Genomic DNA, 13,476 nt, shown 5'->3' on the forward strand with positions numbered 1-13,476 from the left:
GTATGTTACAAGCTTGTGGACAGAAAACAGTGCTGAGAATGCTGTATGTTTACTGCTTTTATGTTGCATTTGTAGTTAAGAAATTCAGAATACAAATATCACTAACATCTTAATCCAAAACAAAACTTCAGGTAAAGAGAAAAGTTGTCATACTGTCTGTGCTATGAAGCTAGCTTATGTTGTCTTATTATCTAAAATTAGTGTTTTCATAATATGCAGAAGTTAAATGCTGATCAGATATATCTGGTGCATTTCTGCAGCTCATTCAAATCAGAAATCAGCGGCTGGTTATCCAGATTACTATTGTAAATGGCAGGGTCTGCCGTATTCAGAATGTAGCTGGGAAGATGGTGCTCTCATTGCCAAAAAGTTTCAGGCATGTATTGATGAGTACTTCAGCAGAAATCAATCCAAGACCACTCCCTTTAAGGACTGCAAGGTGAGTATGTAATTTGCAGTGGATTTATAATCAGTTGTACTGCGTCTGGCTGAAATGCAGTTAATTTTCTTCGTGGCAGCCTGTATGGCCCATGGTTTAGATTTGTGACCTAAACTGTGATGATAATACATTGGTGTTTTGGCTGTTGTTGAACAGTGTTTGCAGTGTCAAGTCCTTTTCTGTTTCTTGCTGTGCCCTCCCAACCATGAGTAGACTCGGAGTGGGCAAGAGACTGCGAGGGAACACAGCCAGTACAGCTGACCCCAACTGACCAAAGAGATATTCCATGCCACTTAATGTTATGCTTAGCAATAAAACTGGGTGGGCTGAGCAGGGGGTTCAAAGGTGGCTGTTGCTTGGAGACTTGCTGGTTATTCTGTTCATGGGTTAATGTGTGACTCTTGTCACTTGTGGGAGCTTTTTTGGTTGTTGGCATTTGTTTTGGTTGGTTGTTTGTTTTTTTTTTCACCCAGTTAACTATTTATTTTGACTTAAAAGTTTCTCTCACTTTCACCCTTTCAGTTCTCTCCCCAGTCGTGCTGGGGTGGGAAGTGAATAAGCAGCTGGGTTGTGGCTTAGCTGCTGGTCAGGTTCAAGCCACCACATCAATTGCAACAGTAAAAATATGGAAAAACTTATATGAATATGGAGATAAGATACTTATTATGAAATACTTTTTGATGGCTGTTCAGTACAGTAATAATGATACATAGTAATATATATGGAAAATAACACTACTAGGAGTGGATTTTTAGATACCTGTCCTGTGTTTTTACTGGCATTCAAAGATAGGTGTGTTTGGTATTGTAATTTATTTTAAATTAGGTACTTAAACTTTGAGTTAAATGTCACTCCCATTACGAAATTTAAATTGTCAATAATTTCAACTTACAAATTGCTTTGTGTTTTTATATGGCCTAGTTCTCGTTGATGGATAAAGACTAGACTCAGTATATACCTACTACTATTTTTTCTGTAGGAAGACATTCTGATAACTTCAGTCAATAGTAGAACTGATGATCAATTTGTTTTTGACAGGTTCTAAAACAGAGGCCAAGGTTTGTTGCACTGAAGAAACAACCCTCTTACATTGGAGGACATGAAGGTTTGGAGTTAAGAGATTATCAATTAAATGGATTGAACTGGCTTGCACACTCATGGTGCAAGTAAGTATAGTCTGGAATTAGGTTTTCTGTTTGTAAACTCTAAGCAATTGTAAAACTTTGAAATTGATATTTCTGTATATTTTTTTGAAGGTGGAGGGTTTCATTAAGCTCAAAGTAGAGGTCTGAGGGGAGTGGTTTTGCTCAATCAGTAGCAAAGCACATCATTCCATGTCTGTCCTCAAAAAACAGCTAAGCTCTGTTGTTGCTTTGATTTTAATTTCCTATGGGAGTAAGTCATACCTTTAAAAAACAAACCAGCTTAAAATGAGAAGATCCAAAGCAAACTTTTCTGAAATGTTAACAGTAGTGTTATACTTCTAAAATCAAGACTCATGAGGACTACTTGCAAGGTTTTTTGTTAATTCAATTGAAATATTGTGTAGAGGGGTTAGAAATTGTTTTTATGGAAATAAATGTCAAGGTGTACAGTTGAAAAATCTCAAAAGCTTGTATGAGTTTGCTTTATGCTTAAAAGATAATTTTACCTAACCACCTCCACCTCTTTACATCCCCCATCTACTTGTTTTTTTTTTTTTTTGTGTGTTTTTTTTTTTTAGAGGGAATAGCTGTATTCTTGCGGATGAAATGGGTCTGGGTAAAACAATACAAACAATTTCTTTTCTGAACTACCTGTTTCACGAACATCAGTTGTATGGGCCTTTCTTGCTGGTTGTGCCACTTTCTACCTTGACATCTTGGCAAAGAGAGATTCAAACTTGGGCTCCTCAGATGAATGCTGTAGTCTACTTGGGAGATATAACTAGCAGAAATATGGTGAGTATTTCTCTTTCATTGGAACAGCTTGTAGGTAAACAAGACTCACTTCATATGCCTGTCCTCTGCTAACGTCCAGTATTTTGGCTAGGACTGATCAAATACTTACTGAAATACTATGTGTTTAAGATGCAAATTGAAAGTTTAGATTTTGATCTGATATAGATGTGTGTGAAAGAGTTCCTTTCTGCTTAATAGTGAACAGGTTTAAAAATGTAGTCTTCATTTGAAGACGTTAACCTGCCATATGATTCTTCAGGTGGATATAATAAGAATAAATGTGTAAGCAAGCCAGTCATAATCTTATTTCCTGAAAGGTTGTTGGTTTGTTCTCTTAATGTGTTTTCTGAATATTAGTAATCTTACTCATTAAAGTAAAAAATGTTTTGTAGATATTATTTGCTGTTTCTTCAGAAGTTTAAACAAAACACTTTTGGAGTGATCAGACACATTGGAAGTTTATTCTTGTGTGTGTTAATGTGTTGTCCTTTGCTTTGTGTCATATTACTGTATGTCATATACATTGCTGCATTTCATTCAACACCACCTTTTTCTTTTGATTCTTTTTGTAGATAAGAACTCATGAATGGATGCATCTGCAGACCAAACGGTTAAAATTTAACATACTTCTAACAACATATGAAATTTTGCTGAAGGATAAGGTAATCATGCTTCTCAGTGAGACAAAAATAATTTCTCCAGTGTAGAACTCCCTGTAGACTTGAATGTATTTGCTTTGTGGGTCATTAAATATATGAAGAGTGTGATACTTTTTGCTTTTGGAAGTATGACAGTGTATGGTTTGAGGTTTTGGGGCTTTTTTTATGTGACTTGCTGAGTTTTTTTAAGCTCTTCTAGATTTTCTGTATGTGTGGTGAGACTTTCAGCCTTTTTCCATTTTGTTCAGTGGTAACACTTATTTTTCTATGATTTGCTTGGGATACTCATTAGTGTAATAATCTCCTCTCATCTTCAAGAACTCTACTTCTTTGGAGACCACCATCAAAGAACTGAAAAATAACCCAGTTCCTAGCCTCAAACATGATACAGAACTCTAAAATCCCATGTAGTTTTTCTTTGTTATTGTGCTTATAGTAGTATGTGTACATGTATTACTACCGTTTTTGTAGTGGTAACACACAGAGTTATTGTTAATCCTTCTACTAGTATATGGAAATTTTCATGGACAGTCAAGAAGCAGAATGTTTTTACTTCATTTGTTTGTATATGCTAAGAAGAAGAGGTTGATAGTGATTTTTTTCCTGTCACGTAAAAATTAACATAGGTCAGACTTTTGGCCATTCTTTTCCTTTTAAACTTAATTTATACTTTCATGGGATGCTTGTACAGCCTTTCATCGTATCTGGCAAATGTAAAAGCATAGCTAGTACTAAAAACATATAGCTGTCCATGTTCTGTTAAAATAAACCAAGAAGTGATGGTGTTTATAGCTTGATTATAAAATGTGGGAAATTATGCAGTGTGTTTATTTGTATAATGTTCCCCCCTTCCTCCATTTCTTTAAGTCATTCCTTGGTGGCCTGAATTGGGCATTCATAGGAGTTGACGAAGCTCATCGTTTAAAAAATGACGACTCTCTTCTGTACAAGACTTTAATAGACTTTAAGTCTAATCATCGTCTTCTTATTACTGGAACCCCTCTGCAAAACTCCCTTAAAGAGCTTTGGTCTTTGTTGCACTTCATCATGCCAGAAAAGTAAGGAAGCTTTACATTATTCTTTTTAACATTTTTTTTGGTCAAGTTTGTTATTGTGAAGCAGTGTGGTGGTGATTTGAGAAACTAGAGGTAGAGAATTGTACTGAAAGATAATTTTTAGTATTCTGCATGAAGGAGATGCATATATTTTTTCACACTGCTCCTAATAATTAACACTAGTAGCAGTTGTCACTTTTTTCCATTTTAGCAGTCTGGAAAAATGATGGATTTATATATGTTAGAACCTGGAAAAGAGTCTTTGTCTTAGTGAAAAAAATAAACACATATTGATTTAATTTGGGGAAATAGAATGGAATCTTTTCTGTGTTAATACTATTTATGAAAGCAGTTTTGTACCAGGATGACCAATATCCTGTAGTTCAGTCAGATGGCCATTTTTCCCATACAGTTTGATAGAGTAAGCTTCTGTATTGACCTTATTTTGTATTGACCTCTGTTTATACTGAAGATAAATTAGAACTCATGTGTGAGCACACATGTTCCTGTCAGACATCTTGTAAATGCCAAACACCATAGCTCCATTTAGTTTGAGCTATGGATTGTACTGATTTCAGAACCTTACAAGCAAAGCCATGAGTATCCATTCTTCATTTGATCAAAAAATCTAGTTCTAGTCTGTTAGCTCAAAAGAATTAACTCTTCACCTAGACAATACAAGCTGCAAAGTGTACATTAAAGAGTCTCTTGTTTTCTTGCACACCGTCCAGCCATGCAGCTGCTTTTTCATGCTGCTCTTGATAAATGTAATAATGGAATTTCTTCAACCATCTGGGTGAGTATCCTTGAAGAAAAAGAAAGTTGGATTTCTTCTGAGGAAATTAAAATTCGTAATTTTATATATATTTTTGGAAAAATTCCATTCTTATATTTATAGGCAGAGGGTTTTTTAATTTCTTGTGAGATGAAAATTCAGAAATTGGATAAATGAATCAGAAGGGAGTAAGGAAGAAATCCAGATGTCTGTTTGTGTGTTTGTCTTGTGGTATATATGTTCCATGTTTGTTATCTGTCTTGTTGAATTTTGCTTCTTCAGGTCATTCACAGTATGTCACTGTTCTGTGTTCATTTATTCTTACGTTTAAGGTTTTCCTCCTGGGAAGATTTTGAAGAGGAGCATGGCAAAGGGAGAGAGTATGGTTATGCAAGTCTTCACAAAGAACTTGAACCATTTCTGCTGAGAAGAGTTAAAAAAGATGTAGAAAAGTCTTTACCTGCTAAAGTTGAGCAAATTCTGAGGATGGAAATGAGTGCACTGCAGAAGCAATATTACAAGTAAGTAATAACACTTCAAGTTGTGTTGTTTCAGTGACAGATCTATATGCAGTTTACTGAAGTACAGTTTTTATAATGCAGTTTGAACTTGAGACTTCTAGGGTTTCACAACAGTAAAATCCTATAAAGCAGTGGTTCAAGAATTACACTCGTCTAACATCTATTTGTGTAGCTTATTTTGTTTGGCACGTTTGGTACAACATTTTGGGAGCTGCTTTTTTCTTTAGCTTGTTGATATTTAAAATCTTACATCTGTCTTACTTAAAAGATTACATCTGTCTTGCTTCCACATATGATTAGAAATTACTTACGTTGGTCATCTTATATCATAGGTGGATTTTAACCAGGAATTATAAAGCCCTCAGTAAAGGTTCAAAAGGCAGTACATCAGGCTTTTTGAACATCATGATGGAACTCAAGAAGTGTTGTAATCATTGCTACCTCATTAAACCACCAGATGATAATGAGTTCTATAATAAGCAAGAGGCCTTACAGGTAATATCACTTTTTAATCTAAAAAAATTAAAATTTTGCTTTACATCTGTAATATTTGCATAGTTTTATAGTGCTCAGGTAGTTTATTGTATAATAAGAAAAAACAGGTTTGCTGGAAAATGTGCAGCCTGGGTTTTACATGTAAGAGAATTTGATTTTTGCTTCGAATTGGAACTGAATAATTGACAGATAATTGACTAAATAAAATATCCCTGATTTTAATTACAATCAAAGAAAAGAGTTTGAAACAGACTGTGTATTTTCACACACAATAGACTTGAGACCTATTTTAAACCTAAGTGAGATAAAGCCAAGCAGGTGAATGTAATGTGAGTGGAAATGCATGACTGGCAGTGCTACACAGTCAGTCTGTGTGACAGCAGAAGGTGATCTGCAGAATGCTTTTAAACCTTTTTTATAATCAAATACTGTTCTCTGTGTGCCTGCAAACAATCAGAGTGAAAGGGAAAGAAAGTAACAAGCATCAAAAGCTGTCTGATTTTGTTACTGTTTTAACAGATGGAAACAATTATCATTACAACCAGAGACGGTATGTTGTTTTATTTAAGGTTAACTAATACTTGTACCAAAACTGTTGAAGGGCACAGCAACAGATAAGATTGTTGTTGCTGATGCAGTTTATACCAACATAAATATTTCTAAAGATGATTTTTTTCCTGTCAGCTTTTAAGTTGATAATTTAAATACCTTCCCAAAGCTACTTGTTTGTTCAGTGACAAATACCCTCCTCTCTTCTGGCATAAAGAATAAAGGCACCTAATTCAAAATTAAGCATTCCGCAAAAATCTATCCCAAGCATCTTCACCTAGAGACCTAATGTTTTCAACATTACATTTCACATTGGCTTGAGTTTCTGTTCTAGTTATTCCCAATGGAGCTGAGAAGGCTTAACAGGCTTTAGGTAGTTTACAGCATTAGGCACCACAAACAAGATGCTCCTCACTTTGTCTTGCCTGAGGAACTTGATTGATAGGCTTTGTTTAAAAATGCTTAGATGGTTAAGCAGCAATACCTAGTTCTTTTCAGAAGTTGAGAAGTGAAGAGAAAGTAGTACTAAGACAGGGGTTTCTTTTCTCCATCTTATATTGGTTACAAAATTTTATTTTCTACTTGGCAGAAAAGAACTTGAGCCTACAACATAACTGCTTAAATTTTTAAGTTCATATATTTACTTCATATTTTGATGAGATGTGATTCACTTTGAGAGCGAATGGAACAGTGCATTTCCTTTAAAAATATGAGATAGTAATTGTGTTGATTTCAGTTAGAATCAACTAAACAAAAATCAGACTAAACTTCTGTGTCAGTTAATGCTGCATACTATTTATGAATGAATTTGTGTAGCAGTATTGTCTTATGGTCATATGACTTTGGTGCGTTGGTTTGTGATTTTTTAGTTCTAGGAGACTATATATTGTATACACTTTTTAAAATATAAAGTTCTTAAGGAATGTCAGAATATTTTTTTTTCCTTCCCACATCAATAGAAGGAAAAGCAAACTTCAAATGAATGTCTAACCAACTGTAGTCTGTACTAATGTTGGGATGAACTTATTTTGTAATATGCATTTCTTTCTATTTGTAGCATTTAATACGTAGCAGTGGGAAGCTAATCCTTCTTGACAAGCTACTGATTCGTCTGCGAGAACGTGGCAACAGAGTTCTGATTTTCTCACAGATGGTGAGAATGCTGGACATCCTAGCAGAATATCTGAAGTATCGTCAGTTTCCTTTTCAGGTAAGAATCTTGGTGGTAGTAGCCAAGAAACTTTGATCTTGAATATGACAAAACTCACTTCTTTACTCTGAAGGTGACAGAGCACTGGAACAAGTTGTCCAGAGGTTATGGAATCCCCATCCTCTGAGACATTCAAAAGTCACCTGGTCATGATCTTGAGCAAACTGTTTTAGCTCTCCATGCCTGAGTAGGGAACTTAGACAAGATGACCTCCAGAGGTCCTTCCCAACCTCAACCATTTTGTCATTATGTGGTCTTTACCACTTTGCTTAAGAAAAGATATAAGAAAATGTGTTCTTTTTCTAGAAAGACTGGTGATTGCTATATGCTATATAGATAGTATTTTGAAATGAAACATAAAATACTAGTGAAGTGTTGCATTACTTTTTCTTCACATAACATTGGCAGTTGGGAATTCAGGTTGCTCAGATTTTGAATATAGTATAAGAATTACTCTTTAACTGTAGTATCAATCTCTTCAGAGACTTGACGGATCAATAAAAGGGGAATTGAGGAAACAAGCACTGGATCATTTTAATGCAGAAGGATCAGAGGTATGTGGGTTTTTTTAAGGAATTTTTTTTTTTTTTCAAGAAATATAAATAAACATTGCATAAAAAATGAAGGCTGAGAAAAGGAAGGAATATATCAGTAAGGTGGAAAATTCATTCTTATTGCTTAGACTATAAGATTTACATCTAATTTTTCTCCCTAAGAAGGGATTAAGTAGAAAACACATAACTTACGAAAGCGGTGTTTAATCAGCTGTGTAGCTATAATTTTTTTCTGAAGCTCTTTATCAAAGTAATCGTAATTACTGTATAAATGCTCTAGAAATTTAACTTCTATTGCTGTGTAAAACTTAAACCAACAATGTTTACAAGAGCATTGAACTTACACAAGCAGCATCAAAAACATCCCTTGGCATTGGGCAGAACTAATTTGTGTATATCCTTGCACGAACAACCATCTTCAGTTTCAAATCTGTCTTCTGTTGTCTTCATCTGCTGCCACCTACTTAAATGCCCTGGAAGAAATAGCAAAGAACTGGTTTCTAGCCATTCTTTGTGAACATCATGATGCATATGTACATGAATATTCACACCTGTGAATACGTAGGTATCTGTTACAGATTTTTTCTTTTCAGAGTTTGAAGTTTTGTAGCTTATTTAGCATCCCTGATATGCAAGCCATCCAATACCTTAATCATGTTAAATCTTTTGTCCTGCACTGGTAGATGTGGGGGAGGGGAGATCGTTTTGCTTAAGTTGGTATTCTTTAAGAAGGTAATTGAAGGACAGCATTTGTCAGTTGCTTATGAGCTTTGTTTCTGCTGTGATGGAGGGAGAATGACTTAAGTCCAATAATATAAACTTCAGTTATTTGTTAAATACAGTAGTTAATTCTGTTTAAAATTTCTAGTGTTTCTGAAATCTCTGCAATTTTTTGAAATGAGGAGGAATTTAAACTTCATGCATTTCAAAAAGGAAGGCAAACTGCATTTGTGCAGCAACAAAATTTTGTTCTCAGTTTTATTTCTTTCATAAAAATTCAGAACATTCTGTATGATTTTGGGCTGTTACTGACCTAAGGGCTACATAGGAATTTCTAAGACAATTCTCTGGAGTCATTCCTGATTGTAATGGTTTGCTATGTCATGTAACTGTACTGAAAATTTGAAATATTTATTTTTTGGCTGTTTACTTTGAATTTCATAAGGTGTTCTGCAGGTCTTTGTAGTTGTATCTGAATGAATAATACTCTATCATCTACAAACTTTTCTACCTCGTTGCTTATCCCATTTTCTTACTGTTCATGAGTATGTTGAACAGCATTGAACCTGGCAGAAGGCTTTTCATTTCTGTCTCCTTAACTGGTTAACTGTGGGCTCAAGTATCTTCCCTGCTCTGTCATGCCTGCTTAGTATTTCAGGGCTTAGGATAGGCGGTATGGAAGAGGGACTTTGTAGCATACAGAGCTTTAACAGTAAAGTTTTAACAGTAAGGTTTTTGTGGTTTTGGCCATGCTTTTGTATGGGATTTTTTGGTCAGTGATCTACATCTGGGATGTTGCTTCCTTTAAACTGTTGAGAAGTCAGTAAGTGAAGCTGATGGAGCAGCTCATCCTGAACACCATCATGCAACACAGGAGGGACAACCAGATGGTCAGGCCCAGTCAGCATGGGTTTATGAAAGGCAGGTCCTGCTTGACAAACCTGATTTCCTTCTATGACAGAGCGACCTGCTTATTGGATGAGGGAAAGGCTGTGGATGTAATTTACCTTGACATTAGCATGGCTTTTGACACTGTTTCCCACAGCATTCTCCTGGCAAAACTGGCTGCTCGAGGTTTGGACAATCACACACCTCGCTGTGTAAAAAAAAAAAAAATGGGTGGATGACTGGGCCCAGAGAGTTGTGGTGAACAGAGTTAAATCCAACTGGCGGCTGGTCACGAGTGCTGTCCCCCAGGGCTTTGTTTTGGGGCCACGCCTGTTTAACATCTTTATCGATGATCTGGACGAGGGGATTGTGGGCACCCTCAGTAAGTTTGCAGATGACCCCAAGTTGGGTGGGAGTGTTGATCTGCTCGAGGGTAGGGAGGCTCTGCAGAGAGACCTGGACAGGCTGGAGCCATGGGCTGAGGCCAACTGGAGGAGTTTCAATAAGGCCAAATGCCGGGGGCTGCAATTGAGCAACAACCCCCAGCAGCACTACAGGCTTGGGGTGGGGTGGCTGGAGAGCTGCCAGTCAGAGAGAGACCTGAGGGGGTTGATTGACAGCTGGCTGAATATGAGCCAGCAGTGTGCCCAGGTGTCCAAGAAGGCCAATGGCATCCTGGCTTGTATCAGGATTAGTGTGGCCAGCAGGGACAGGGAGGGGATCTTGCCCCTGTACTTGGTGCTGGTGAGGCCACACCTTGATTACTGTGTTCACTTTTGGGCCCCTCACTACAAAAAGGACATAGAGTTACTCAAACGTGTCCAGAGAAGGGCTACAAAGCTGGTGAAGGGTTTGGAACACGTGTCCTGTGAGGAGTGGCTGAGGGAACTGGGATTGTCTGGAGAAGAGGAGGCTGAGGGGAGACCTTATCACCCTCTACAGCTACCTGAAAGGAAGTTGCAGAGAGCTGGGTTTGAGCCTCTTTAGCCTAGTAGACAGGACAAGAGGGAAAGGCCTCAATTTGCACCAGGGCAAGTTTAGACTAGATGTTAGGTAGTATTTCTTTACAGAACGGGTTGTTGGGCGTTGGAATGGACTGCCCAGGGAGGTGGTGGAGTCCCCATCCCTGGCGGTGTTCAAGAGTAGGGTCAATTTAGAGCTTAAGGATATGCTATAGGTGGGAACTGTGCTAGGCGAACAGTTGGACTAGATGATCTCCAGGGTCCTTTCCAACCTAGATGATTCTGTGAATCTGTGAACTGTTTATGAAATAAATTGATATCAGTACTTGCATTATACTTAAAGAAGCTTTAACTGTAGAATAGTTATGGAATTGCTATTATATGATTTTGTAATATGCTCCATGGACTGCAGAAATAAGTATCTTACTGGTTCCTTTAAGAATATTACAACTATAAAACTTACTTATTTTGATTTCAGGACTTCTGCTTTTTACTGTCTACCAGAGCTGGAGGATTAGGTATCAACTTGGCATCTGCTGACACTGTAGTTATATTTGATTCTGACTGGAATCCACAGAACGATCTTCAAGCACAGGCTAGAGCGCATAGGATTGGACAGAAGAAACAGGTATGCGCATTCAACTTTAAGCGTCAAACCCAAAGGAGGGTTCTGTACACTAGCACAACTTGGTCTTCATGTATTTTTGAGACGAACTAATACTTGCTGTGTTTGTCAAGAAATGTTAGTGAAGCTCATTTAACTGTTGGGTTTTTTTACATCTCCATAGAGAGAGAGAGAGAATGTAGTAGCTGTGGTATATGAATGGAAGAGGGAGAAGAGTTGTGGGCTTGTCTGCCACACATTCATTGGCATCATGTTATTCTATTAAATAGCTTCTGTTTCAGTCACATCCCCCTTGCTTAAATATTTCTTAGTTCTCTTTGGGTTTCTTTCTTGAAGAAGACATCATAAAAATAGGACAGTTTTACCTGTGGCAATGTTTGTGCCAAATCACTGAAGTTTAAAAAAGACAGGTCTAAGAGTTTATTTCTCTGCTCTTTTTAAAAAAGTCCACACATAAAGACTGTGATAAGATGATTGATCTACTATTTCGTATTTGAAACTAGTCAATAAATTCAGAAGATATGTAGTGAAGACTGAGGTTTCTACCTGTATGCTTACTTTTTAAAAAAAATCTACACAGGTTAATATTTATCGGCTAGTTACAAAAGGATCAGTAGAAGAAGATATTCTTGAAAGAGCCAAGAAAAAGATGGTGTTAGATCACTTAGTAATTCAGAGAATGGACACTACAGGGAAAACCGTACTACATACAGGCTCTACTCCTTCAAGGTATATTTGTATTTATTTCCATACCAGTTTGCCCTTAACTATATTTGACAAGTAAAAATGTAAGTTATTTCAGTTGACTAACAAAAGGCAAAATAAGTTTAAATAAGTAAAGATGCAAAGTATATTGTCTTTGTGAATTTTTATTTGCATGTAAAATGTATATTTAAAATACATATATATAGTTTTTATTTAACAGTTATAAGAAAGCTTAATTGACTCATGGTTATAGAGAACTTTTTCAGGTTAGTAAGATAAAGTTTTTCATGAGATATCCTTTATTTCAGCTCAACACCTTTTAATAAGGAGGAGTTATCAGCAATTCTCAAGTTTGGTGCTGAGGAACTTTTTAAAGAACCTGAAGGGGAAGAACAGGAGCCTCAGGCAAGTAGTGTTTCTGGACTAAATATGTAAAACAACCAATAATACATATTAGTTATTTCACTGTAAAGAGAAACTACTTCTTCTTTAGGAAATGGATATAGATGAAATCTTGAAGAGAGCTGAAACTCGGGAAAATGAGCCAGGTCCATTAACTGTAGGAGATGAGTTGCTTTCACAGTTCAAGGTACTGCTCTGTTCCCTCCTTCCTGCCATAATTACTTTCCTGTATAAATGATACTGTTTTCTTTTGTGTACCTATCTGTCCATTCTTGTGAAATAGATGCCTCAGTAAGTCAACGTTGTATCTCTTTCTAATAAAACGTCTTTTCAAATATACAGAATACCTACCATCAGTATAAACATTTAAAAATACATGTTGATTTTGCTAATAAAATATTTATGAATGTGTTAATGGTTAGAATTCTTGGTAGCTGTATTATTGAATGCAAAATACTAAGTTTGCATTTACTTAGTTGATGACTTCTGGAAATAGCTTTTGGCCCTGAAATAAACTTGAATGACAGGCATTTTAAGTGTTACCAGTTAAACATAGTATAATCTGTGTGGAAAGATAATGCAGAGCATGATGTATTTGTTTAGATCAGCAGATTATTAACGAGCTCTCCTGCTGATTGTTCATTTGCAATGTATTTTGATTTCTACACTCAGTGTTTGGTTAGTTGTATACTATTAGAGGTTCACGTTAACTCATGCAATCAAATGTTGTTAGCCGTATTTTGAAGGAAGTTAAACAACGATCATATAGCTGTCAGGAAGGTGTTTAATATTCTTATCTTTTCTCAGCCCGTATTTCCTGGAGTCTGTGTCTGTTTCATAATTTTATATAATAGTGTACATATAAATACATAAAATATATAAATGCATAAAATAAGGCATCTAGAACTTTGTTTTCCTATAATATTAGTTTCTCAGTCTTTCAAATAAGTCACATATTGATTTGATGAAAACATGCA

At 36.2% G+C, this 13,476-nt stretch overlaps 1 protein-coding gene across 4 annotated transcripts in view; it reads left to right on the forward strand.

Annotated features, from left to right (window-relative positions):
- Positions 1-13,476, forward strand: part of CHD1 (chromodomain helicase DNA binding protein 1) — a 53,314-nt gene that overhangs the window by 22,764 nt on the left and 17,074 nt on the right. For all 4 annotated transcript variants that reach the window (XM_026866068.1, XM_026866069.1, XM_026866070.1 and 1 more), the window contains exons 10-22: positions 261-439; positions 1,478-1,605; positions 2,163-2,379; positions 2,952-3,041; positions 3,906-4,096; positions 5,201-5,389; positions 5,722-5,884; positions 7,491-7,643; positions 8,126-8,197; positions 11,246-11,395; positions 11,973-12,121; positions 12,406-12,502; positions 12,591-12,686. In XM_026866068.1, coding sequence (XP_026721869.1) covers positions 261-439; positions 1,478-1,605; positions 2,163-2,379; positions 2,952-3,041; positions 3,906-4,096; positions 5,201-5,389; positions 5,722-5,884; positions 7,491-7,643; positions 8,126-8,197; positions 11,246-11,395; positions 11,973-12,121; positions 12,406-12,502; positions 12,591-12,686 — 1,874 coding nt within the window. The remainder of the gene's footprint in view (positions 1-260; positions 440-1,477; positions 1,606-2,162; positions 2,380-2,951; positions 3,042-3,905; positions 4,097-5,200; positions 5,390-5,721; positions 5,885-7,490; positions 7,644-8,125; positions 8,198-11,245; positions 11,396-11,972; positions 12,122-12,405; positions 12,503-12,590; positions 12,687-13,476) is intronic.

This window comes from Athene cunicularia (assembly GCF_003259725.1).
Source record: "Athene cunicularia isolate RWA chromosome Z unlocalized genomic scaffold, athCun1 chrZ_part2, whole genome shotgun sequence".
NCBI lineage: Eukaryota > Metazoa > Chordata > Aves > Strigiformes > Strigidae > Athene > Athene cunicularia.